General features: G+C 43.5%; 1 protein-coding gene across 7 annotated transcripts in view; it reads right to left on the bottom strand.

Annotated features, from left to right (window-relative positions):
• The window catches only part of LOC130385669 (rap guanine nucleotide exchange factor 6-like), a 90,352-nt gene that overhangs the window by 62,263 nt on the left and 538 nt on the right, over nucleotides 1-27,551 (bottom strand). For 5 of the 7 annotated variants that reach the window (XM_056594291.1, XM_056594296.1, XM_056594293.1 and 2 more), the window contains exons 2-5: nucleotides 9,626-9,696; nucleotides 9,333-9,389; nucleotides 7,936-8,019; nucleotides 198-267 (exon numbers count right to left, since the gene is read on the bottom strand). In XM_056594291.1, the coding sequence (XP_056450266.1) occupies nucleotides 198-267; nucleotides 7,936-8,019; nucleotides 9,333-9,389; nucleotides 9,626-9,696 (282 nt within the window). The other 2 variants (XM_056594297.1, XM_056594298.1) reach the window with 2 other exon arrangements.

Genomic DNA, 27,551 nt, shown 5'->3' with positions numbered 1-27,551 from the left:
GAACCATTGTGCCATCGAGACATCCTTTGGGAGCTGATGGGAAAGAAGGAACCGCTGCCTTGTTGAAGAGAAGAGAGAAACACAGGGGGAGGGACCCCATGATGAACACGTGTGTGTGTGCGTGTGTGTGCGTGTGTGTACGCGCGCGCGCTTGCGTGCGTGTGTGTGTCTGTGTGTGTGTTGAAGACATTGCTCACCACAATCATTTCTGACGGTTCCAAAGTGATGCATTCACAGCCTCGTCTCCCACCAAACTGTCTGCCAAAACTGGGGGGAGAAAAACAGACGTTTACATTAAGAAGGTAGCCATAACTCACACATATGATAATAAGCAGCAATACAATACAACCACATCCTACTCTATTCTGGACACATGGTATCTGCATGGGACATTCTCTGAATTATTTATATCACTCTGCACAGTTTAACACTCACGATGAAAGGCCGACTTTACAATAGTATTTACACTTCCTCACAGCTCACAGCTTAAAATTGTCCGTGGTTGGCAATTTAAAAATACTCAAATACTGTTACATTTGTGTTTGTGTGGATGATTATTCACCCTAATTTCATTCAGAAATTTTCTCTTTGTAAAGATAATTAATTCAACTCTAGTTTTTCTAATTTGACCATGGGCACCCTATTAAAGCCTGGTTACTTCAGAAGTTTAAAGCTCCAGTGTGTACAATTGATGCGGCAACTAGCGTGGGGGGGGCATGCGTGTGCCACGAACGGAATCCCCCCCTCGGCCCTCCCTTTACAGCAGCTGCCTGTACTGACCTGCATTGTGACAGGTGCCAGTGGATACTTCACAAAATGATTTCATCATCTACCACAGCATCAGGGAGACAAGTATCAGGTGTGGAGGTTCTTTGATAGATTTAGATAATTTAGTTACTTAGTCTGTAAATGTAATATACCGGTAGGTCATAGCTTGCAAGGCATATTACATGACTTGTAAGCTATGACCCACGCGATTGTTAGAGGTGTTTTTTTTTGCCACTGAAATCATTGAAGCTCATGGACTCGACACGACACCGCAATTTAGATTTAGCGGGAAGGGGACATTCTATTTTTTTCGAAAACTTTTGACACATTTTTCTACATTCACGTAGCTAAGCTGGAGGCATACCTGGGATGATATTTCTGAGATTCCTGTCAAAGACCTGTTTTTTTCACCTGAAAAAGGGCAGTGCGTTAAAGGCTATGCTGGGAAATAGAAGAGTCGCACAGTGGCTGGTCTCCGTCGTACTGGTTCTCAACTCTGATGGCTATATTCTGTTTTGTGTTGACTCCCGCAAGTTGAATAATGCCGTCTCAAAGTTTGATGCGTATCCAATGCCGCAGGTCGACAAAATCAGTTAGGCATGGCAATTTATTTTTCCAACACTGGATATGGCCAATTTTCTGTACTGGCCGTCTCCCCGATCTCCTGTCAAAGGAAAAACCGGCCTTCTCCACTTCGTAGGGTAAGGGCCCTGACACCTTTCAGCGCCTCAGGGACAGAGTGCTGCATCCGAATGCCGAGTATGCTGATGCCAACATTGATGAGGTCATTATTCATAGTGACACAAGGCAGCATTACATGCAGGGGTAGAGGGGGGGATGCTTGAGTCAGTGGGGCCCACCCAATGAGGTGTGTGAATGGACGGAGGAAGGGATGGTATTGGGGTACCACTTAGGTTGCGGGAAGGTGCGCCTACAAGTGGAAAATACAGAGGCTACCGCAGCCCAGCCAAAGACTGAGACCATACAGCAGGCGAGGGCACTCCTGGGACTAGCTGGCTACTATATGCGGTTCATCACCGCCTTCTCTGAGCTACCCAGCCCCATGACCGACCTCACCTGTTCTTGGGATTCTGTCCAGTGGACCAAGTCGCTCTTGCACACCCCTTACTTCAAGCATCCTATTGCCTTGAAGACCGACCCATGAATGAACCGAGGCCTGGCCCGGGAGGTGAGCATGGCCTGGCCGGTGCTGTACCGAAGCCGCAAGCCCTCAGAACGGGAGGGGAGGTAAAGCATCGCGGGGGAGGAGTCTCTGGCGATGGCGTGGGCGCTGGACACCCTACGTCCACCCCGCACAACCTCCGGGGACGCTCACTCATCCTCCGTTTCAGACCCTGTGGCTCCACCGCAGGAAGGACACGCACAGCTCACCCGTTGGTATCTCCCTCTACAGCTGTTTAAGTTCAAGGTTGTCCAAAGGCCGGAGCCACAGACTTCCTCTCCTGGGTTGTCAGAGAGTCATCTGCCCGACATAAGGCATTTGGGATATGTGACACTCCCAAACAGTGAGACTGGGATTGTCAGGTGAACGACACGGCTGTCACCAGGGTGTTGACCGAGCAGCATTGTTGTATGTATTTGTAGGTGTGAATAAAGGACTCTGTCTGCTAACCTCCTACCCTCCTACCATCGCCTTCCTTTGAACCCGGTAGTAGCACCGACATTGCCCAAGGCAGCATCTATTTTTTTAAATCTCAATAATCAACAAATGTGTAAAAGGTGAGCTCTTGGTGATATAAGTCATTTGAGCATGCAAGACATTGACCAGCCTTAAATGCAATGAGTCTACTTAGACAAGTCTTGCTGGGTTTAAATGCCTAGGGTATGTGGTCGAAGTCTGCGATAGTTTACACCAATCTACACATATGGCAATTTAGTCTAACCTGCATTTATACAGTCTATGTTGATTCAGTTTAACCTGTATTAAATACAGTCTAGGTTGATTCAGTTTAACCTGTATTATATACAGTCTGTATGGTTAAACTGAATTAACATAGACTCATTATTGAAAAAACTTCAAACACGGGGGAACTCCGTCTACCCAGGCCAGCCAGTAGTCGTTGGCAGACAAACCTATTTACGTCTCAACAACAATGCAACGGCATTGACAACTCTATTTTGGACTTTTCCATTACATATCCTGCTTCAAAACTTGGCCACAATCATATCAACATAACAACAAATGTAGGCATAAGATGTCTGAAAAAAGGTTAATAGAAAACTGTATTTTTGATGTTATTGGATAACATCAAAAATACAGTTTTCTATTAACCGTCTACCATATACCAGCCTCCTAAGCCTAGACGAGATGATTTTCCTCTCACCACCACAGTTTATTTCCTTCTTTATACAGTAACTATTCTGTTGTGCAAACAATACATTCACCTAAACTGCTGGCTTTGCTGGTGGGTTGCGTAAAAAGCAATGCCAACACGGGCAGGATTATGATGAAATGATGCCTGTTCATCAGCTACAAACAAACTATGACTTCAGAATAAATGGTCTAGGCTAACTCTGTGTGCCGGAATAACCACAGAAAGGTGCACTAGACTTGGCTTCGCCGTCTCAGGTAGAGCCCTCAGCATGGAGGTCAGGCCGAGTCTGACAGCTCTATCCCTGCTCCAGTGAGGCGAGACCGGAGGACCCGACCGGCAGAGCTTACCGGGTCAGTCTGAGTCTGTCTGTCTTTCTGTGTGTGTGTTCCTTGTTTTTTTGAAAACTGTGCGAAGAACAGCGTGAGAAAAAGGAGTATTCATTTCATTTAATTGTCTCATCAAATATTGCATATATGATAATTCCCTCACAATGGTTTCTCTTTTGGTTTTGGTTTCTTAACATGCAGAGGCCCAGTTTCAACAGAGCCCACACACACACACACACACACACACACACAAGCAGGTGATACCAACATCCCACCCACAGTGGCCTGATAGCCAACAAAAGCAGACAAGGAGAACGGACTCGTGACAGCTGTAAAACTAGGGGCAATAAACGGTGACAGCCGGTGAAGAAGGCCAAGCCACACACAAGCACGTACGTAGGTAAACATGCCCATGGAAATAACGAGCTGGTGTTCGTAGCCACAATAAACTAGTCATGGACAACAACTAATGGAGGAACAGCATTGCAGATGAATGACGGATGGCTGGGAAGACATTTCCCAGTGTGTACAAAGCCACTTGATACAGAGGGGAGTGGTCTAGCTTTTCTATCTTCTAATGTAATAGATTCCTGATTTCAACACTGGAAGCTCAGAGGACCCAGCAAAAAGCTGATGTTAAACTGATGATAAACTGTCTGATCATGTTTGACCATGGGTTACCACAGGTGTGCCATGAATGGAGACATCCTAAACTATTTCAATGACACACCCAATTGAGTCAAACACATACTGGATGTGGATATCTAATGATGGCATTACTTCAATGATAATTCATCGGTGGACACAAATACAAAATTGCAATTCACAAAATTCAATTCTAGACTTTAGTGAGCTCAATTTCAATTTGTTTGGCTTCACTGTGGCAGATCTGGCCAGCATAGAGCCTAATGGCAAGCAAATTAAAACATCCAGTGAATGGTCCATTGAAATTAACCGTATTTTCTTACAGTCCTCATGAAGGAAACTTATTTTGAGTCCTAATCGCTACGAACATATCCTCTTGATACGCACACACACACACACACACACACACACACACACACACACACACACACACACACACACACACACACACACACACACACACACACACACACACACACACACACACACAGCTAATAGGTGCAATTCTGAAAGAAGACAAAATGCAAAAAAGCGCTCAAACTATGTTACGTTATGACAATGTTAATCATCCATGATTAGCATTGTCCAAAAATAACCTAAAAATAATGCGTGTGATTTCTGCGAATATGGGACACATTCATTTATCTACCTGTATACAGAGATCCTTCTACATGATAAAAATAAACATCACGCATGGTTTGACCCCGTGGTTTTTGTCATGTTTGTTCTAAAGAAAGTGTATTGCTCCTTCAGATCATCAGAGCAGATAGGAAGCCCAAGGACTGGGTGTTTACAGACTTTAACGCTACGCTGACTTTCCATTGGGCGAAAGATTCCTGGCTCACAAAAGTCAAAAGAAGAAAAATACTTAAAACAGTAGCACTCCACATTTTGCTAAATAAACAAGAAAAAAAGAGAAAGAGTGAGAAAATAAAAAGCTAAAAAGTAGTGAGCATTCAAAACACGTCTAAATGACTGAACCTATTCTTACAACAAGGGCCGCTCTCACCTTCCCAGTTCCTTCTTGACAACATTAAACAACTCCAGACAAAGAATACGTGTCGGTAAATCCAGTGAATATCGAGCAAAAAGAATAAAGAGTTGGCAGCACAATCCACACTGACCAGGAAGAACAGCATTAGAGGATCCAGGAGGCGTCTTTCCTTTGGCGGTACATGGAGCAGCCAGCCTGTTATTGTTATTATCCAAAGAATGATTAGTGGTAGTACTCCTGTTCTGCTCCAAAGAGCTTTCGAGTCTAGAGCGTCCGTCGTTCAGTCCTCAAAAGTTCACAGAGGTCCATGAAAGCAGAGTTGGCCAGTGCTAGGGTTTTCCCTTTGGGAGGTTATTTCACGAAGGGAGGAGAATGTGTGTTGTCTCTCTCCCGCCCTGTTCTGCTACTATGTTCACTGGCTCCAGGCTGTGTGTGTGTGTGTGTGTGTGTGTGTGTGTGTGTGTGTCTTGCTCATTTCCTGCCTAAATGTGCTCCTGTAAACACATGGCCAGGCAGCTATGGGTCCTGCCAGGGGTTCCACATTCCACACACACACACACACACACACACACACACACACACACACACACACACACACACACACACACACACACACACACACACACACACACACACACACACACACACACACACACACACACACCTCCCCCCAGTTAGCTCCATGTGCTGTGACCCACCCGGCTCCCTGTGGCTACTTTAACGTGCGCACACTCATTATACGTAAATGTAAACACAGACACAATGACTGAATGCACATCCCAAACTTACAAAAAAAAAAACTAAAGAGCAGACATTCACTCAATAAACATGACAGTTATCTCGCTCGCACGCACGCACGCACGCACGCACGCACGCACGCACGCACGCACGCACGCACGCACACGCACACGCACACGCACACACACACACTTCTGATGATGAAATTCTAGCGGATGAATTGCCTTGCTTTTATGTTGACGCACTTGAGCTCTTCCTGCGCCCAAGCCAAGTATGTAAAGTATTTCACCACTGTGGACACATTTTGCAATAACATTTCCGCAGAAAAAAATGCAGAAGAGTGGCAAGCCAACCGGTTCCCAAAATATTAAATACACGTTATTCCACAAGGTCACCACCATCAGACAGCACCCAGCTACAACGTTCAGCACTGGTCAGAGCTGCATGACCGGCGACGTTCTATACATTATCCCGCTTATTACACGGCTACTTGCCAAAACAAAAAAATAACTTCACATGTTGTGTCTTTTTACAATTTATTTGTTACCAGCATAGTGTTGATCAGCAGAAAAATAGTCCGCCAAAGACATTGACGTCGCTTAGCACCCGAAGACACTGGGGTTGATAAGTTACCGGATTACTTGCGGAGTAATATCAAGGACGTCATTAGAGGCAAAAAATCTTCTATTTTCCCTGACAGCTGTCAATTATACTTATCAACGGTGAATTATCAAATATAATTCCCCGCCGGAAGTTGTGAAGGGCCCCTGGAAGTGAACGGAGCGTTCCACGTCATTGAGAAGAGCCGTGTAATAAGAAGGAATAATTGATTATTCGATGCGTGTCGACATTCATAAAGGCAGCCATGGATTATAGGCAAGTAATCACATCATGTCTTAAACGCCAAAAATATTACTACAAGGGAGAAAGATCAGGTTTATTCTGGTATTAATCTGGCTCTTTGTATTCCATTCATTCTTGAAATCCCCTAATCTCTAGTGTAATTATAGGTAGCATGTCTTTATCCACCATGTTGGCAAACAGGGCAGAAGCTTTTTCGCGGCGGTTTCTGTCACACTTACGCGAGCGCAAATAAATGTCGCCACGCTTGATTGGGTCGGTCCCTAATCTTCGTTTACATTGAGAGTTGTATGCAACTTGAGATGCGAATGCATGGAATGATAACTTTGTTTCATATTTTCAACACTGGACATGAATGTCTAGCTTTATCTACTGTATAGACAACATATTATTCTTTGTTAATTAAATTGAATTACTGTTATTGCCAACATCATTTTTGGAGTTCTCAACAGCTTGATTATTTATGATTTATTTTATGATTAGATAAGCCTAATTTAAACGTAATGAAGGTTTAATAGAAGTGCACCACCACAATGATGATAGTTTGAAGATTTTAGAAAAGAGCGGCAACCAGACAGATTGTCATAAAACCCGAAACCTTTGTTATTCTTTTAATTGTATTTCGGCAAAACATTTTTTATTAAGTGCCTGAGTCTTCTATAAACCAAAGCACCAAAGCAAAGTTGTCATATTCCATTTCCGAATTTTGTTTGACATTTAAATAGCAGTCAGAAATGGTGTTTTGTTGCATATTAAAAAAAAATATATATTTTGGGTCCAAGGGACTAATGCAGACAATGACCTTTTAGATTGGTCCAGTATTCTTATCTAAAGGATCCCTGCAGAGAAATAAAACTTGGTTCTTCACCTTTCCTTCAATCACAAGTCTCTCTCAAGGGGTAGTCTTGAGGCAGCACTTTTAGAGGACGTACATTGACCGGGCGCTAATGCCCTAAAGGATTACGCCCCGTGGAACAATTGAAAACATTGTTGTCTGGATTTGTCCCTGAAACCAATCATGAATCGAAAAAAAGGGTCCAGGTTGAAAATTAAGAATCTCTCCTTTCACTGCATCTTGTAGGAATGCAGTTTGATTTAGCAAGGACAGAAGCACTGTGTTATATAACAGATATGCTTAATCTGTATGCCTACATATAAGGCATACATTATATTATGATTATTATTTTAAAATACAAAATGCTTGTGCATGCTTGTGTTGATACGTGTCGATGATGTGAGTTTGTGCGTGTGTGCGTGTTTGACATACCAGCACCGGGCCAGGTACATGTGCTCCTTAACAAACACCGACCCAGAGAGCAGGATGTACCAGCATGTTGCCAGACTGTCGGGGCTAAACACAGAGGAAACACATTGAAGGTGAAACTTCAAGCTACTGCAATGCAAGTGGCGCCCCTGTGTCTCCAATGAAGACACACAGCTCACCACTAGTAACTTCCTGGCACTTTCTTTTTGAGTGTATGGTAAAAGGTATAGAAGTCTATAGTGTATATGTGTATATAGCAATACATCACTTTGCAAGTCTTTATTTAAAATAAAATAGGTTAGATGGTTAACAACTGGCCTGAAACAATAAAATATAACAATCAAATACATTATACTGGTGATAATCTTCGGAAAAAGACATTTGACATAACAAATGGAAAACCAAACATGCATAACAACTGAGATTGCATCTTTCAGTGAGTAAGTGAGTGAGTGAGTAAGTGAATGATTCAAATTGAATCTGCAAACCGGGATGTTTCGGGGTTAAGAATCATGAAATCAATAAAACAGAATTGGAGTGATTGTGAGTTCGTGTCTGGAAGTATTTAGTTGACAGTAAATTACTAAGAGTCCAATTTGATTCTAGTGAGCATCATAATAAATCATCTGAATGCACGTTTCACTATTCTTCTCCCATTGCCTCACGCTCCATGTCTGCACATGATTCCCTCTCCGTCTATCCCTCTCAGTTCCCTCCTTATTTACCCTTGAACCTTACAGCAAAGGAAGTGTTTAGGTGTTGGTTAAAGACCACTGCCAAGCGGTCTCAATCATTTGAGGATGGATTCAAGCAGTTCTACCTTATTCATTTTGTTCTAGAAACACTGTGGACTGTACTGTAGTGTGGTCCCATCCCCCAGTTGTTATTCAACATGAGTGGAATCCAGCACTCAAGGTTAGGGGCTTTTGCATACAGAGATGCCCTTCTGCACACCACGGTCATAACCCTGGTTATCCTGATACGTGGGGCCTTCCCAACAGCTCAAGACAGCTTTAGCCATGTCTTCTAACATCTCATTATAGCAGGAGCTTTCACCCACAGAACCGCCACTCCCTGGGTGCTTCTGGTTTCTGGTTGTGAACAAAGGGGAGATCAGCAGTCTCAGGAGATGCTGGAACCACATTGTTTGGTTTCTGCAGTGGTTCCACTGACCATAAATCTTAGCCCACAGGGTCAAACAACAAGTGCACCTCACTTGACGTGCTTCATGTATAGAGTTGCAGCCACGCGCATCACTGTGTGGCCCTTTGCGCTAACAAGCAGATGTATCTTATAAGGGCCCACCAAGAGCTTTTACGTGTGTGTGTGTGTGCGTGTGCGTGTGCGTGTGCGTGTGCGTGTGCGTGTGCGTGTGTGTGTGTGTGTCAAAAAGTACTTACTAGAACAGGATTTGGTTGGCCTCATGCCTCTCGTATCTAGCTGAGGTACACATCGATCTGGAAGGGAGAGCAGGCAAGATGAAGGAGGAAAGGAAGTGAAGCATAACAGGGACAATGTTTGAATTAAATGGAAGTATTCAACTCGGGAAGATAGGACAACTTGCATGGTTACACACACACACACACACACACACACACACACACACACACACACACACACACACACACACACACACACACACACACACACACACACACACACACACACACACACACACACACACACACACTACCTGAGCTGGTGCTCTCGGAGGTGAGAGAGAACATCCATGCGGTACAGGCGGCAGTAGATGTGGTGGAGGTCCTAAAAAAGATAAATATTAATTATATTTTCTATTATTTCCTTAATTATGTTAATTTATTAATCTCAAAGATGACAGGGAAAAGACAAAGAACTAACTGATAAACCTCTGCTTCACAAAAAAACACAAACAATATCACATCAACTAAGAGAGACTTAGCAATGCACTGAAGGTTTGGTAACCAAAACTGAAAAAACAAATGCCGAAAAACAATTGTTTGTAATTGTTCGGTCATTTTCGTGCAACGATTATGTTTTTGATGACTTGATCATACAGCTACCAGCTTGGATTGAGGCTTGCGCGCTTTATATGTATCATGTCGCTAGTGATGAAGCACATGAGTGACACATAAATGGCTCTAGAAGTTGCTTATATAAAGCTAGAGGGGGGGGTACATCTGCAAAGAGTAACAGCAATAAGAGTTTAATTCATCACTTGAAACCCAGACATCCCAAAAAGCATGTAGAGTATGAGTACGATTTGGCGGCAGCAGCATCAGCAAAAAATAATAAAGCAGATAGTTCCCCCTCTAAGACCCAGCACTTCCACTCCATCTGACTACGGTACTTTAAAAAGGCAAAACATTTTTCCAGTGACAGTACCTAGGAAAAAGGCGTTGCTAAAAAAAGATCATGTCATTCATTGCCTTTGACGATCAACCAATCTTGGTTGTAGAGGACGTTGGATTTCAAAGGCTTATAGAAGGTATTGGGCCTAATGCATATGGAGCACCATGCCTAGTAGACAGCTTTACTCAGACATGTGCTTACCCGAGATGCATAACTAGGGATGCAACGATTATAGATTTTGATGGTGGGATTATAGATTGAGGAGGAACCACGGTTTGACCATGGTTATTCAACAATTTATTACATAACACTACGGATGTATAAAATCACGTGAGCATTCTTTATTAGAGGTTATATTTTTTCTCCAAGTTTCAATTTGATTTATTTCAAAATGATTGATCTAATTATACATGTGGTCTGAGAAAATTCTCTCTTCTATTGTTTGTTCCCAGTTCTGAAAAATGAAAGAATGTTATTGAGAACATCTGTTATGCAGGCGCTAAACACTGCACTTCATTAGATTCCATGGTTTAGTGCTGGAAGTCTACGTCGGCGGCGGCGCTACAAGCCAAGGTTTACTTGCACTGCGGGATGTAAATTAAAGGTTGCATTTGATAAGATGATGGTGGTCAGTTGTTAGCAAGGGTTTTGGATACCAACTTCCAACGAAAAAATTATAGCCACCCACTCCATCAGCTACACTATTTTACACTAATATTAAAAAGTCCAGTTTAATCGATTCCTCCTTTTCTTTTCTTTTCTGTCATCTTGAACAACACCCTGGTGATCTTCCAATCACTGCATTCTGTCGATTCACATACCGGGTGTTAATTGACAAAATGCTCTCTTTTCTCACCCCCTTTGAGCAGCTAACCAAGGAGATAAGCTCATCTGATGCATCGGTGGCAGACGTTATCCCCTTACTTGCAGCACTAAAGCGTACTGTACTTGATCCATGATATAAAGATCATTACTTGGATCTGGGGTAAAGCAGATAGATGGGAAATGATTCAGGCTGAGTTGGATTTGGGAAAGTCGCTGGGTGATGGTGTCGGTCACAGGACGAACACAGCGCAGGACACACAAATATCGTGGAAAAGCAAGACAAAAAAGTAGATGGCATGCGTAGGATATATGATTTATGCATTGTTGAAAAAAAGGTGGAAAAGGACCTATGGAAAAGTCTTTCCAAATGTTTCATTAGTTTAAGTTTCGGTTTCGGCCAGGAATTCTTATTTTGGTGCATCCATACTTCAAATGTCTAACCCTCATATCTGGAAATGAATTGATCCTAGAAACACGGCAAGCTGAGAGACACACACAAACAGCAGGATCTCAGAGCGATACATAATCATCAATCACTCACACATTTAAACACAAAAACACTAAAAGAGGTTGCTCTTTCAGGGCCAGCTGTCAAAACATCAAGAGGCCACAATGCAAAGAGCATGTCAGCAGCTAACAGGAGACCTATAGCGGACACACACACACACACACACACACACACACACACACACACACACACACACACACACACACACACACACACACACACACACACACACACACACACACACACACACACACACACAAACAATGTCACATGAACCATGTCAGAAGACAGCCCAAAATAAACCCATACGTCATAGGAAAACACGAGTGTGTGTGGTAAAGTGTCAACCTAGCATATACACACACAACTCGGTTTGTGTGTGTGTGGAGGCCTTAAAACAACCAAGATGGCCGTCACTGATGTGTCCCACAGTTCTTTAGAATTAATGTCTTATATTCCAGAGGCAGCTAGCTAGCACTGGATGGGAGAGGGGATGGGACCCTAGTAACCCCTGGAGAGAGAGTAAAGAGAAAGGGATCCAATGTTGAATCATTTGGAACATAAAACTCCTGACCAGTTGCATTCAATTGCATAAAATATGGATGTAGATGAGTGCTTATGCACACACACATACTGTAAATGCACATGTTAATGCCGAATACCAACATCTGTGCACACACAAACATTGGAAAACCAACCTGTTATGCTTGACGCAATTGTAATATACACACAAACACACACAGATCTGCATCTTTTTGAGGTATTGACATCTACAAAACAGGTAATCAATAGGTCGAGACAGCCTAATAGGGATGATATATCCATACAGAAGGGGGGGGGGGGGTCTCAGCTTTGGGGCTTCGAGCTTGTAGGCAGAGGATTGGCACTTTATTACCCCTTTCGCCCTCTCCCCCCCATGTTGAATGTTGATGTCAGACTAGCTTAATCGCCCACGTCCTTCCATTTAAAACTGCACCCTTTCTGCATCAGCAGCACGCAATGCACTGCGATGTATTATTGTCTCCATGTTCTCCCTGGGGACAGCGGCGAGGGGGTCGGTGGGTCTGGGCGGGGGATGGGTGGCTCTCGTGTATCCCCCTCTCCCACCTTTGACCCCATGGCCTGTCTCTCTCCTGCGGCCCCATGAAGCCAGATGAGCTCATTGGTGATGAGGAGGGCGTCGTCCCAGGAGGGCTCTCCATTAGCCCATCGCCATCTGCTCTCTGATACGGAGACACTCGCATCCAGGACACAGACTAAACTCACTAATGAACCACTAATTACTTTAATTCATGCTCAACTATTAGGGTCGGCTGCAAATAATGACAATATATGGAGATTGTAGTTTGGTTATCTCTATTGTATGACAAGTTACTCACACGTTGTGTTATGTTGTTATGTGATGAACATCGGGGTAAATGATAAAGGCATTGGCTGATATGCTAAGAATTCAGGTTAATTGTTGATATGATTTTTTTTTTTGTTAGCCTCTAACTGTGTGTGAGTGATTCCAAATTAGGGCAGTTGGTGAGCCATGACATCCATTCAATGCCAAGCGATTGTGAAGCAGCTCCTATAGCTGTGTCTTGTAACTCAAAGTGCATACGATATGCCCTCGATAGGTCGTTTTCTACAATAGTGCCAACAAATGAAAGGAAATAAAAAGTCCTTTCTGTGTTTACACGACACTACGCATGTTCACAGCCTTGGAGACTGAGAGGCAGAATTATGAGAGAAAAGGGTATGTGTGTTTTAGGCAGTGTGATGATTCTGAGTTCTGAGTGCAGAGCAAGATATGGTATGGCTAAGTATAATTCACAGCAAGATTTTGCATGGGTAAGTATTACAGAAGGGGGTGTTTAACAGATTGAAAAAAAACAACAAAAACATTCAGTCCTGATTCAAAATGAAGTGCTCAGTTCCCGGTTGTATGATATATATATAAGCCTCCAAGTCCCTGAACATGCGCAGTGGCACATGAACTCAGCCAAACTTATGTATGGGTTCATTAAGGTGCACTAATGGGGAAAAATAACTAGCAAGGGCATTTTCAGTGCGCTTAATTCTGTTGTACAAAACAAAGACACCGTTATGAGAGCTGATTAACCCTGGTTTAGAATAATTGTCAATGGCTGGTCAAATGCCAAATGCCGGAATGCTGGTAAACCGCTAGAGTGGTTGAGATGAGGAAATCTCTGCTGATTTCCATCTCAAAATAGATAACGTCCCCAATAACTTTGGGTCCTAGAAAACCGTCAGAAAATACAAAAGAAATAATCAATATCTTCTGAATATTCAAGATGGATCCTTAAATAGAATTTCTCGTTGTGCACCCAACCAAGGGTGTTCAGCCTTTGGTGCATGTTTAACCTGTATGTATGATGTTTTGCTTGCATGCATGTATGCAATATATGCAGTCAATTATGGCACCCACTGCATTACAGAGCATCCCTGGAAGCAGTGATCCCCCACTCTGCGTTCCTCCTCAAGATTTCTTCCTTGTGGATTCAGGGAGATTTTTCTTGCCCTTTTGGGGGCTTGGGTCAGGGGGGTGTCTGTCATACTAATTTGGCCTGTTAAGCCCTTTGAGACTGTAATGGTGTAAAGGGCTATGCAAATCAAATTCAATTTAATTCACACCCAACCAGGCGTTGAAGGAGGTGAAAACTCCAGTTCAACCGTTTAATTTCAATGGAGGTGCCTTTAATCTCCCACAGCGTCTGCCGGCGACTAGTTGAAACAGAATCAACTTTCGGACCAAGACAAGCCTGCGATGGTTGTATTTCATGCTGTGATGGACAATCACATAAGCCAGTGATCAGACCAAAAAACGCCCACGGAAAGAAGAACCTTGTTTACCATATAACGTTCCACTGTTTACCGAGTTCTTTGAGGGTGGGAGAGAATGTTCAGTGTCCACCGCTGTGTTGTCCTTTCCAGAGCTGTACAGCCCTGCCATGGGGGAGTGGCTTAAGTTGACAACATGACGTCACACAAACGGGGCCGTGAAGTGACACTACCACATCGCCGCAGCAGTCTGTGCTTATTGCAGCAATGCGAGATCTGGTGTGAATCCACCCTTAAAACTGGGTCCAGTAGAATGTGTGTGGTCGTGTGTGGGGGCTGAGGAATCTACAGTACTGCTGCCCCCTACTGTTGGTGACGTGAATTCTTCCACAAACTCACACACCTGACTACAGTGGGCGACGTTCTGGGTTACAAGCGGATCAGGTGGACACACACACTTCACAGCTACAGGGAAATGGTCTGATATGCCTTTTTTCAGGGGAAAACAGAGAAGAAACCCAGAGGACATGGAGTTAAATCACCAATACCAACTCAATGACTAAAATAAGAAAAGAAGAGTACAACCTTTCAGTGTAAATATGAAACATCTGATCATTTAGCTCGAGACATGTGGCCAGTTGGTGAAGGAGCACACAGGGGAAATCATGTTCAATGGACTAGTCAAATTAGCTCAGACAATTAGAAGGCTTTAATTCAATTCTGCTTTGAGAAAATTTTCCCATCACATGTTGCATTTGGATAGCGCCTTTGTACTTCTAACCACTGTGCCCTCTTGAAGGGCTTGGACAATTAATGCATCACACACACACACACACACACACACACACACACACACACACACACACACACACACACACACACACACACACACACACACACACACACACACACACACACACACACACACACCTTGCAGTCAAGTTACACGTGTTGGTCGTCAAACCGCTGGCATGTCCTAAGTGTTGCCACCCAAAATAGCGTCCACCACCCAAAATACTACCCACTACTCCGCCCCTCAGCGCTAGGGGTGTAACGGCACACTGAAGTCAAGGTTCGGTTCATACCTCGGTTCAGACCTCGGTTCAGACACCACTGTTCGGCAAGAGTTCGGTACAATGAAGGGAAAAGAATAAACAAAAATGCAGAAGGAAATTATTTTTTATTGTGCATGTCTCGGGTTGTACCACCTAGTGTCATACAGTCTCTCCCCTGAGCTAGCTGCAACACCCTGCACTGTGTAATCTAAGATGTAAATAGTAAACAATGAGTACCCCACATCATCTCCAGACTCCATCCGTAACTTGTAAACAAAATAAGACAATCCGTTATAAAACTGAAAAGTGCAAAGTAGGCCTATACAGAATTAGCGCATTTCCACCGGAGGGTGTGGGTCATTTCGGTGTGGCTTGGTGGAGTAGTGACGGTGCGGTTCGGCGCAGCTCAGTTACGGCTCGCGTTTCGACCGCCGACAGTACCCTTATGGCACTTTTCAAACGGAGGGTGCCGTTCGGTTCGGTTCGCCTCAGTCCGGTAGGGAGGGGGCAATATAGCCCAGCTCAGTTCCGAGGTCGCGTTTCCACCACCGACAGTACCCTTATGGTAGGCCGGATGTCGATCGCCGCGGCAGCTACCTAAACATCATGACATCATAGCAGCGCGACATCTTGTACCTGCTCAATAAATACAATGGAGAAGAGGAAAGCGACACATTAAACCAACAGCTACCATGGAAGTCGTCCAGCAACAGTTTCGGAACATCTCCAGCTCCTTGTTCGCCCAAGCTAAAGTTTTGCCCGACTTGACCATTGTCCAGAATAATACCTCACGGGTACCGTTTGTTTGTTTTTATCCCCATGTAGCCCGGAAGTGACGATTCTGTCGACAAATCAACGGAGGGCGCATGTAGCTCGAACTTGCCGGCGCCCTTTCAGGCATCTCAGTACCCAAACGGGGGAGTACTGGAGACGAGTACGGCTCAGTACGGCTCACGCCCACTTTTGGCGGTGGAAACGCAAACCGTATCGCACCTATGAGAACTGACCCGAACCCTGCGGTGTAAATGTGCAATTATTAAACCGGATGGCCATAGCCGCAGCAGATACGTTAGCATTGTGACCTCAAAGCAGCCCGACACAGTGTAGCCTGCTAATAAATCCAAGGAAAAAGATGAACGCGCACAATGAACAGAGATCAACGATAGGACGTCCAAGAAGGACGGCAAACTTTTGGGCGTCATTTTCTTCAATAAACGAAGCTTTCGCCGTTGACAGAAATACCTCGCGGATAATGTGTTAGTTTGTTATTATCACCCTGTCAAACGGAAGTGCTATTCCGTCGACCAATTAAGGGACGGCGTGTGTAGCTCGAACTTGCCGCACCGTTTCAGGAGTCTCAGTAACCTAACCGAGGAGTACAGCGAGACGAGTACGTAGGGCCCTATGATTTCCGCGATAACGAAAAAGCGGACGGAATCACGGAATCTGACAATAAAAACGGAATCTACAGATTTTTTTTAATTTATTTTTTTATTATACAGGAAAGTATTAAAAGTAACAAAGTTACAATTTAAAATGGGCCTGTCTCAGTAAAATAACTGATTTCCAGCAGGTTCCTGTTCTGCAGCACATATAACAGGGACAAGGCACATCACACGTCACATTTACAATATGCAGCGAAATGGAGCGGAATTCGCCATTATTTTGGTGAAATTCAGTTTCGAGGGAAAAGGGAAACAACACAGGTGACTTAAACGTCACTGAATGTTTAGCAGTCACTCCCACAACAATGTTAAAAAAAAATCCACGGCCCACCACTCCAGCCTAGTTGGCGGGAATGTAAACAATAGGTCCCGTGCGAGATACGTGCGATGACCACTTGAAGTCCAAAATCCATATAAGAAACAATGAACGTCGTAGCCAGGGCACGCCCCTTCAAACCACAATTTGAGTTTATAAGCACTTTATTATTTATTTCCTGTTGTTTTTATTTGAAGCACTAAAAACAGTGCAATGTTGTGATGTTTTAATAAATGTAGTCTTCTATCTGATTAAATTGTAAGAATTGTATTCGTTCGCACTTATTTGACACTCGTTCTGATGATTTAAATAGCTTAAAGTGTAAAAACGGAATTCATAAAAATTCGAACGGATAAAACGGAATTTGGAAAAAAATAAAACGGATTTCATAGGGCCCCAAGTACGGCTCAGTACGGCTCAGTCCGGGTCACGCCCACTTTTGGCAGTGCAAACGCAATCCGTGCCGCAGCTTAGCGAACTGATCCGACCCGCAACCTCCGGTGGAAACTAGGGTTGGGCAATCGTCTACAAGCTTCCATCGTCTGATAGCGCCCCCTAGCGATCGCAACTTTATAATAATTTTATAATATTAATTATTTATAATAATTTATCACTTTGAAAAAAAAGTTTTTTTTTTCGATTTTTTTCTTAAAAACGAATACGATGGTCTTCCCCTTGGACCAGCGTGAGCCGTGAGCCTCCGCTGATTTAAGTTTCGATGCGTCGGCGCCGGCAGCGCTGTCATGATGACACACGCTGATGACACACAGCTCGTAGCCGTGTTCGAAATCGTTCCCTATCACGGATATAGTGCACTATAGGGTGCTCGCTATTTTGTAGTGTTGTTAGAATTCTCACTGGTTAATTCATGCCCTATATAGTGCACTTAAAATACCCAAAATGTGAGTGTACATATGATGTTCCCTACGTGTTACTCCCATATACCACAATGAAATGCAGTCGTGTTTTTTAATGCCGCTTTTCCACTGCATGGTACCAGCTCGACTCGACTCAGCTCGCATTTTTGGCGTTTCCACCGCGAAAACATGGTATCTGGTACCTGAAGTGGCTGCTTTTTCTAGTACCGCATCGGCTGAGCCGATGCTAAAAGGTGACGTCGGCAGACGGCCGGCCACTGATGCCAGAGAGTGTGACAAAGTCACGAGAGCGACATGGCAACCATGCTGGTAACAGCCATAGCAGCGCCGCAGCCAACATATTCCACTTCTTCAACTTCTTCAACATGCCAGCTAATAATAGTAATGTTATCGATGTCCTCCATTGTTGTTATGTGGGTTCTCTCTACGTGTGGGTTGTTGCGTGGGTGTTGTTTGCGTCGCGTACAAAAATACGTCACGGCCCTTTCGCGCAGCCGACCCCGCCCACGTCCAGGAGGTACTATTCATTTTCATGCCAGTTTTATTTAATTTTATACCGCGTATTCTCCGTGTAAATCCATGCACCGAACCGTGACGTCCGTACCGATTCGGTTCAATACGAATACATGTACCGTTACACCTTTAGTCAGCGCCAGTCTTGAGCAGAACTTTGGCTCAAAGTGAATATATTATCAACCTATTGAACTACTCTACCCTCACGATGCATGACAGTTGGTTTATTTTATAGTCCCAAAACATGGATAAAGAGGTTTTTTATCCCAAACATACATACAATCAGTTATATCATATGTGCTAGCGTCACCTAGCTTGTAATCCTTGCTCATTGACACCCAGTCAGAAGCAGCAGAGAACCTGCCACGCCTGAGAGTAAAACGTAGTAGAGCGCATGTTCAGTGGCGCCAAGTCAAAGCTCCCACCCTCTGTGACCCTGACCGGAAATTTTAATTTTGACTAGCGGCCCACAGGAATGTAGGGGCATTGGGCCAGGGGGCATGTAGCTCCGGAGGGAGAGCTGGTTGGCTGGAAGGTTGCTAGTTCGATCCCAGACTCCTCCTAGCCGAGTGTCGAGGTGTCCCTGAGCAAGACACCTCACCCTATCTGCTCCCGACGAGCTGGCTGTGGCCTTGCTGCATGGCTGACACTGAAGTTGGAGTGGGAATGTATGCATGAATGGGTGAATGTTAGGCAATATTGTAAAGCGCTTTGAGTGGCCACTGGTTCAAAAAGCGCTATATAAATGCATTCCATTTACCATTTAATATGTAATTACTCCTGGATAAATAAGCTGCTCTGTAGTGGCGCAGCATTTGGTTCCCCATCCTCACGCCCATGTTCACTCCCACACCTAGATTCCCACAATCAGGCCTTTTATTACGGCTCAAGTCACGCGAGGAAAGGCAAGGATGAAAAGGGAAGCACTGATGAAGGACACATTGAAATCAAATATGTGAAAGGTCAGGTATGTGAAATCATGTCTTCTGTCTTCTGTTTTTTTAACTTGTAATTGACACTAAGTTGGAAGACATCCACAACACATTTACTAGTTTGGAAAACCGATAACTCAATCCGAGATTAGCTTTTCTGAAAAGTCCTTTTCTTAAAATTGGAGTGCCTTCCAAAGGAGTGTCTTCCCAAGGATGAAATTGTGCTTGGTAACTGCCTTTCTTGCGAGTTTTGACCAGAAACCCTCTCTGGCCTTACCAATGTCTTTGTATGATCAGGGGTACAATCGGGCCGCAGCCCACAGCCGCCTCCGAGTAGAGCATAAACGGGATGCCAGACCGGGCCGTCAGCGTGACAGAAGAGGTTATTGTGGGCAGACGCTACAACGCATCCATTCAGAGGCCAGCAGAACAAACAGCCATGCTAACATCCTGCCCACACAGCCGGCCTTCGACATTCACATGGAGCAGTGACCGTGTCAACACTGTGCACAGCGGTAGGATAACAATGCTGTGAGCCGGGGACCATACAACGAGCGCAAGATCCAGTACGCTACTCACAGAAAAGTGATACACTGGTGCCAAATACGATTACATTTTATTATTTTTAAAGATAAGAAATTTGTGGGGGAAAAAAGCGTGACCCTGCAGACTATTGCCATGCAGCCTGATCTTTACAAAGAGTGATGAGGTTTAGATTACTTTATACTTGTATAATATTTGGAATAAAAAAAAAAATAATGTTGCTTAGGCTACTGCCTAAGCTGTTAAGTGCTGTGGGAAACCCTGATGTAATGGTTGTAGCTGTATGTATGTGCACTATGCAACAGACATTTTCAATTCAACCCAACTGTCAGCAGATTTATAATTCAGATTATTCAACATTGGATCCCCTTCTATATACTCTCCCACTCCAGGGGTTAGTACCTACTGTATCTCCTCTCCCATCCAATGTAAATCACCAAAATAAGTTACTGTAGTGTACAGTAGGCTGAAAGCCAAAGAGCCTGCCATTCCACCATCTAATAAACGAAAGAATTCCTAACCTGAAGCAACATGCCTGGGTCATTAAAATGAGGATGCAATCATATGCGCCTTGATAAAACATTAAGAAAGCCCAACTGTTAAAAAAAACAAAAACACATTGGTCTCTGGGTTTATCCAGCCAGTGCAATTCACTGGGCCTGAGTCACCAACAGGGTCTACTTAGTGGGACATGAAGCTTTCAGATTCGAGCACCAATCGGTCATTAGAAGCACCTTAATGCCCCGAAAGAAGCAGCTGGGATCCAGCTGCAACATAGAAGCAAACAGCATGGATGCTAAAGCTCAGTGCTTATCCCCTGATCCAATGTGCAGTGAGACCTTTATCACACACTAGAACATACCCTGGCTTCAAGGGCTCCTGTTGCACTTAACGCTTAAATCCACATCTCACCGGTGCTCTCTGCGTAGAGAGGGGGGGGGGGGGGGGGGGGGAGAGAGAGTCCTTATGCATGTCATAACTCGGTAAACGTCAACATACGCTGTAAAGCTAGTGCAGTTTAGCTGAATAACCTGCTTGTTCCCTCCAGATACAACTAGATCTAGCATTGCAAGGTCGATAGGGTGATGTCTGTACATGTGCCTGTGTTCATGCATACGTTTGTGTATGTAATCACAGCCTACATACTTCCACCTGGTCTGACTGCCACAGGCATGTTGTCACAGAGCCAAGGCAGGGAACCAATAGCAGATGGCTCTCCCTGATCTGCCTTGACAGGTAGCTGTGCTCCTAGTCAAATCCCATACTAGATTATTTGATGAATTAGTGCCTTTTATTGTCTTATATTTGAGGAAGCAGTAAATGATTTAGAAGGAAAAGTAAGAGTTGAGGATTGTGCTACTGATGGTCAGACTAAATGACAAGTAAGACAATAAAGCTCTGTGGCGTGTGTGGGGTTGAAAGCTGGTTTAAGTAGGCTCACCTGGCCTGAGTCAGACCAATTATATCTGGGGCTACTAGGGTGAGGCGGCACACCTATTGTGCATTGGACAATCAATGTGCACAGGTTAAACCAGCCATCACCCCCACACACTGAGGAGATCTCGGACATGACAGCGTCCAACACTTGCTCGGTGTATCATTTTAATCCAAACTCTGCAATAAACCGGTTCAAACATCTTCACCCTGGACGATCGGAAGAAAACCCCGTTTACACACACCCCTGTAAAACGGGCTGTGTGGCGTGGACATTGCCCAAAGCAATTTTTCCAATACTTATTTCCTAGTTTATTTTGTTACCTGGCCCACACCCAACTCATGTGAAATAATTATTTGCTCTAAAACAAACAAAAAGCTTGGCATACAATCAGAGGTTTCATATAAATATAGGTTCAGCTTAGCAATGCCTAAAGCAGCTATAGTGGGAGAATGAAATAGCATGACAAAAAGTATTTATGGCACTAGAAGCAGCTAAGCCCTCGGAAGCTTTTCCATGATCGGCATGGATGCCATTATCTCAGTTCTTCTCAATAAAAGACATTGAAAATAGAACTCTTGTGCTTCACACGTGCTTTACGATAGAGTATTGTTTCCTTTTGAATGATTGTGCTGGGTGTATACCGTACTTGTAGCTCAAAAGGTGTGCAGAAAACACAAATCAAAGTCAAAGAATGTTATGGAATGACATCATCGACAGATGATGACTGGTGAGGGCTGAAGAGGTTGGCTAGAAATGGCTCTGCATCACTTACTCAACACTTGTATTTTTTCCATGTTCTCGTACCACAGCAATACTGGGAATACTACGTATTGGAAAGAAGGCTGGACCAAACTTGAATGCGGTCAAGAAGGCCACCCAGAACGGTGAATTCAAAACCAGGCAAAGCATACACTCTTTCCAAGTTTTAACATCTCATACAGAGAAAGAGCAAAACATCAAATGCCTAAACCAGCAGAAGATGCCAGCAAAAATATATCAAAGTTTGAACAAATGCCATGGCGGCCAGCAACACAGGGAGTGGTCTAGTCTAGTAAGCAGAGGAAATATCCTCGCTTGACTTGTTAGCAGAAGCAAGAGATAGAACATAGATAGCTCAGTGTGTGTGGGTGGGTTGGAACACAAAACCTTGTTCACTTCCAGCTCTAATGTTAAGTGGTAGAACCCCAAAATTCATAGATTCCATGGACTATACGTGTCTTGGGACATTTAAAGTCACCTGGGGTGCAGTAGCTCAGGAGGTATAGTAGGCAACCAAAAGGGTGCTAGGATCCCCTGCTCCCCTGAGTGTTGAGTGTCACCCTAACTGCTCCCTAACTGATGATGAGCCGGCTTTTATCTTGCATGGTTGACACTGCCATCGGTGTGTGAATGTGTATGTGTGAATGTTAGGCAATGATTGTAAAGCCCTGTGAGTGGGCACTTGTTGGAAAGCGCTAAATGAATGCAGTCCATTTACCATTTATCAGCATATGTCAACAAAAAAGACTGCTCTTTTGTAAACGAACGCAGCAAACAGACAACTTACGATCGCAAATATTAACAATAATGCATAATATGAAGAAGAGACGACTTTAAACATTGAAGGGTCAGTGAACCCATGGATACTTTTTGAGTACCGTTGTCGTGTATGAGTGTTATATCGAGCAATAATACCCGGCAGGGCGGAATGTGTGAACACAATTTTATCCATCTTGGACCCTTAGTGTGAAGTCCAAACATATCGGATGCGGCTTATCTCCGGATGTGTGGACAGAGTTGCCCGTCGGCCCGTGTGTGGACCGGCAACTCTGGATCATCCCTGCACCTGATACTCCAGAGTCTATTAGGAGTTAGTTTGTGAAAGGCCTGTAAGTGTGTGAGAGGACTACTCAGACATCGAAATAAGCCGCTGCTCAGGCCTACAACACACCGTTGCACTATACAACAGCTGCCCGGGAAGCCTTACCACAAGACGTAGGTCAAGAAGAAAGCAGTCGGCATGAAACAAAAATAATTGTTTTGAGGACAAATGTCATTTAACGTCAAGCACATGTGCGAGAAAATAATTTGGAATCGGCTGCAACACAAATATTCTGCATTTACCAACAAGAATCATGTAGATGAGGTTATTTATGCTACATATCCTTTGCATTTAGAGGATTCAATTATAATGGGAAATTCACACACTTTAAATCCAGTGTTTCCCCCAGCACTGTATGGTTAAGGGGGGCGCATTAACAACAATAGGGGCCCGCCTTGACTACCAATGTATATAAAAAAAGAAAAATTATTATGCATTAACACAGTTTCAAAACTCTCGTAGGGAAAGAAAACATCCTCCCATTAAGAACAAAAAATAAAGATAAATAATGCATCAGTAATACTGTTCAAAACAATAGTCTTGCCCTCACCCGGACCCTCACCAAAGACAGCAGGGCGCCCCCTCCTTGACCACCTTGACTAAGACATTTTCTGGGGGAAACACTGACATCCGAGTATAAAACAGTGTAACAAATGGCATTTCACGTATGAGGGGGATTATGTTGAGGGGGTGCGTCATGGTGCGCATTTATAGCTGCTTTAATACATCCATGTTTTGGAGTCGTTGGTCTCTGAGGTCGTTTCCCTTTTTTCGATGACTGAAAGTAAGTTCAGATTTTCAGAGAAGGTTTGTATCCAAAACAGAACTCGTCCTGTCATCAAAAGCATCCTATAGTCACGTACCGCCGTGCATTTAAACAATGGCTTATGGAGCCGTAATTATGGGTACATGATGACTGTACCTCACCACCATGGATGCAATAAGAGGAATGTGTGTTGAGAACGTAAATAGGCACTGCCTCTACAGTGGCCGTGGTGACTACGACAAAGATACCCGATTGGGATTGGTTAAACCGATTTGTCCCCAGGCTTTTCACAATGCCTCCAGCAGAATTGAGCAGATAATAATGGATAAAGAGGTTGAGAACTAAACTCTACAGAGGCGTGTGTCAGACACATCAACACACACACGTATTGCATTTTGCTTTATATTAAAGCCTATTGTAAAATGAAATTGATTCGTTTCAGAGACATTCAGGCCTAGGCTTGCTTTATTTCCTATATGGCATCTAAAAGCCTACATACTGTAAGACATAACAGTGATAAATCACATTGGTGCCATCTGATAAATGTAGCTTCCAGGCAAGCCCTTCTGAAGGCTTTTGTGGGCATTTATCTAGCACGCCTCGCTATTTTCCGACTGCTCGGCAGCTCACTCTGTAGTAGACATAGCGACATTTCGTACTTTTCAAAAAGCAGCTGCGTTCCTTTTTCAAAGCGTTGAGAAAAATTCCATACCACCCAAGCCCAACTCCTGTCATAATGTTTTGTCATTCACCAAAGACAAAAGGAAAACTACATGTTAGCCTCTTTTGGTGGGCGGGGTGATGTTCATCACATTCTCAGCATTCCAGATGGGAGATTGGCGAGCTCCTGTCTTGGCAGCACAGAAGTTACCCGATTGTGGCTGTCCCCATTCACCATATACTTAAGTAGAATATAAGTGGCTGTACTAATTCACTTTATACTATGATGAGAAAATATAGTAGTTCTGTGAAACACAGGAAAGTGCCTTATTTAACTCATATTATTACTATTCAAATGAGAATGCAATTATTTAATCATGTTATTGTCCAGCATTTATATAGCGTATCTTGCGTCAAGCGAAGCATGGATTAGAGACAAGGCCAAATCAGAGTGACTGACTGAGTGGTATATTTCACTCAAGTTATTTTCTGAATGACTGTTAAGGAACAATCCAGGGCTGAAAGTAAAACCAACAACTAAATGAAAGCACTGAATGAGAATGAGAATGTTATGTCTCCCAGTTCCAGCTTGTCTTCATTCTTGTCAGGATCGCTGGGCATGCACAGAACGTAACGCATTGCCAGAACAAGTACTGTCAGGTGTCAAACATTTTCACCACTAGAAACTAGTCTGATCTTCCAAGGTAAGGTAACTAATTGGGCCTACATAAAAGTATGGCATGCACTGTGTTTGTAAAGAGAAAGCAAGAGCATGTTCAGCAAGTAGTCCGAGTCAGCTATCTGCATGTCAAATAGATATATGGAAATTCATACAAAAGAAGCAGCTGACTAACACTGAAAGAATCCCCGAGCTGCAGAGAAATGGCTTAGAATGGAGGGATAGAGGTGTTGTCCCTGGAGGCTTTTCATGAGCTCTGGTCAATGGTTTCGGTCGGCTTAGCTGGTATCTTTCAAACCTCCGGATCCAAGAGGAATTTCGATTTTATCATTTGAATAATTATGTGCCACAGTATTTACATAACTAAAAATCACATGCAATTCAAACTGGACAAGGACGCACACACAAACACATTCTGCACTCTAAAAAGACCTCAGTCTTCTGACACAACTGCCCATGCACGTGTGAGTCGGCAATTCTCCACTCGGGAACCTTGTTCTGTCATTGGAGTTTGCTTATGTTCAGAGACCCACAGTTGCAGCGCAAATATGTACAAAGTGGATGCCATATCCTATCATATCCCATCTCATATAATTATATATATTATTAACAAAAACATGTCTCCAAAAAATGGCTGTAATAACGACCACGTATCATAATCCCTTAACCCGAACACTACCATTTGTTATACTATTTTACACTTGGATGATGGGAAATAACAATTTCACAAATGGGCCCATTATAATGTTACAAAATAGGGAAAAAATCATATTTTCATGTGATTAACTATTAATAACATAAATTAATGATTCAAATTTAAATGATTGCCATTATTGCATCATCCACCTCAAGAGATGATGAGGTAGGGGCACACAAAAGACCAGTTTAAGATTATTTTAAGAAAATGACCAATCGTGACATTGACATTCCATGTCTTGTCATACAGCAATCGAGCAAGCTGCCTCCATGTTGAGCGGTAGGCTTTTCCATTTAGATTGGAATTTAAACTGCTACCTCAGAAGCAATGTACTGTTCTACAGGCCACCTACCTACTAGGTGGGTGCTGAACGCCACCTAAATTGTACTAGGTGGGAGCTGCACTCCACCTAGGTCCTAGGAACTTTAACTGGGCTGCAGGGAGGTGGTGTTGGAAGACCGCTTTATTGTAAAAGTTTGTAGACAATAATACATGACCTGATGCTCCATGTCGGGCCATGTATAATTGGTCGTGCGTAACTCCTGGTTTTACCTGTGCACTGCAACTGGATTTCTACTAATGCACAATGTGTGCAGCCTCTCCCAGCCCCAAGAGTCCCATCAGTCCGACTTGGGCCAGGTAAGGCTGCTTAAACGAGCCCTTTTCCACACAGTCCAAAAATAGGGATTCAAACTTTTGTCCAGCATTATTCCATACACATGGTGTTTCAAAGTTATTTAGAGGGAGACTTTGCCATATGAAGGATAACAATAAGCAGGGCAGATTATGGAGATGAGAAATAGGGGAAGAGTTTGAGAAGAATTACATGAATTACAATTACAACTACCTTAAAGTAATTTGTGAGATTCCAAAGTCCAATTAGCTCTTATTAACTTGTTATGTCAGACGCATTTAATGTAAAATAAATAAATAAAAGTAATAATAATAATAATTGTGTTTGATTTTTAAAAGTGTTAACATAAAGAGGTCTGAAATATTCAAAAAATATGTCCAGAAGTCCTTTTCTACAGGAAAGTATAGTACTCAATGAAATTCTACATATCATACAACAACCGTCGACCTACATCATAAAAAATCAAATACCACCCGCCCCAACCGAAACTAAAAGGGTTGTAATTCGTAAGAAACATATTAAACCTAAAACATTTTCAAGCAGCTGAACAAGGGAGTATGTTACATAAGTGTGTGATAGAAATATTATAGCGGCCACAGCCATGATATGTCAGCCAGCTGTATTTCCACTGCTCCAGGAGAAAGGGGAGGAGGAAACTGTATGGAACCGTGAGTGTGTACGAGTGGAAAGACCACAAATCCACATGGTTAGGAACCAAACCAGCTTCAATTATAAATAAAGTTAGAGCAAC

Source organism: Gadus chalcogrammus, chromosome 7 (assembly GCF_026213295.1).
Source record: "Gadus chalcogrammus isolate NIFS_2021 chromosome 7, NIFS_Gcha_1.0, whole genome shotgun sequence".
In the NCBI taxonomy this organism is placed as follows: domain Eukaryota; kingdom Metazoa; phylum Chordata; class Actinopteri; order Gadiformes; family Gadidae; genus Gadus; species Gadus chalcogrammus.
Note: the sequence above shows the minus strand (reverse complement) of the source record. Positions and strands in the feature narration are given on the sequence as shown.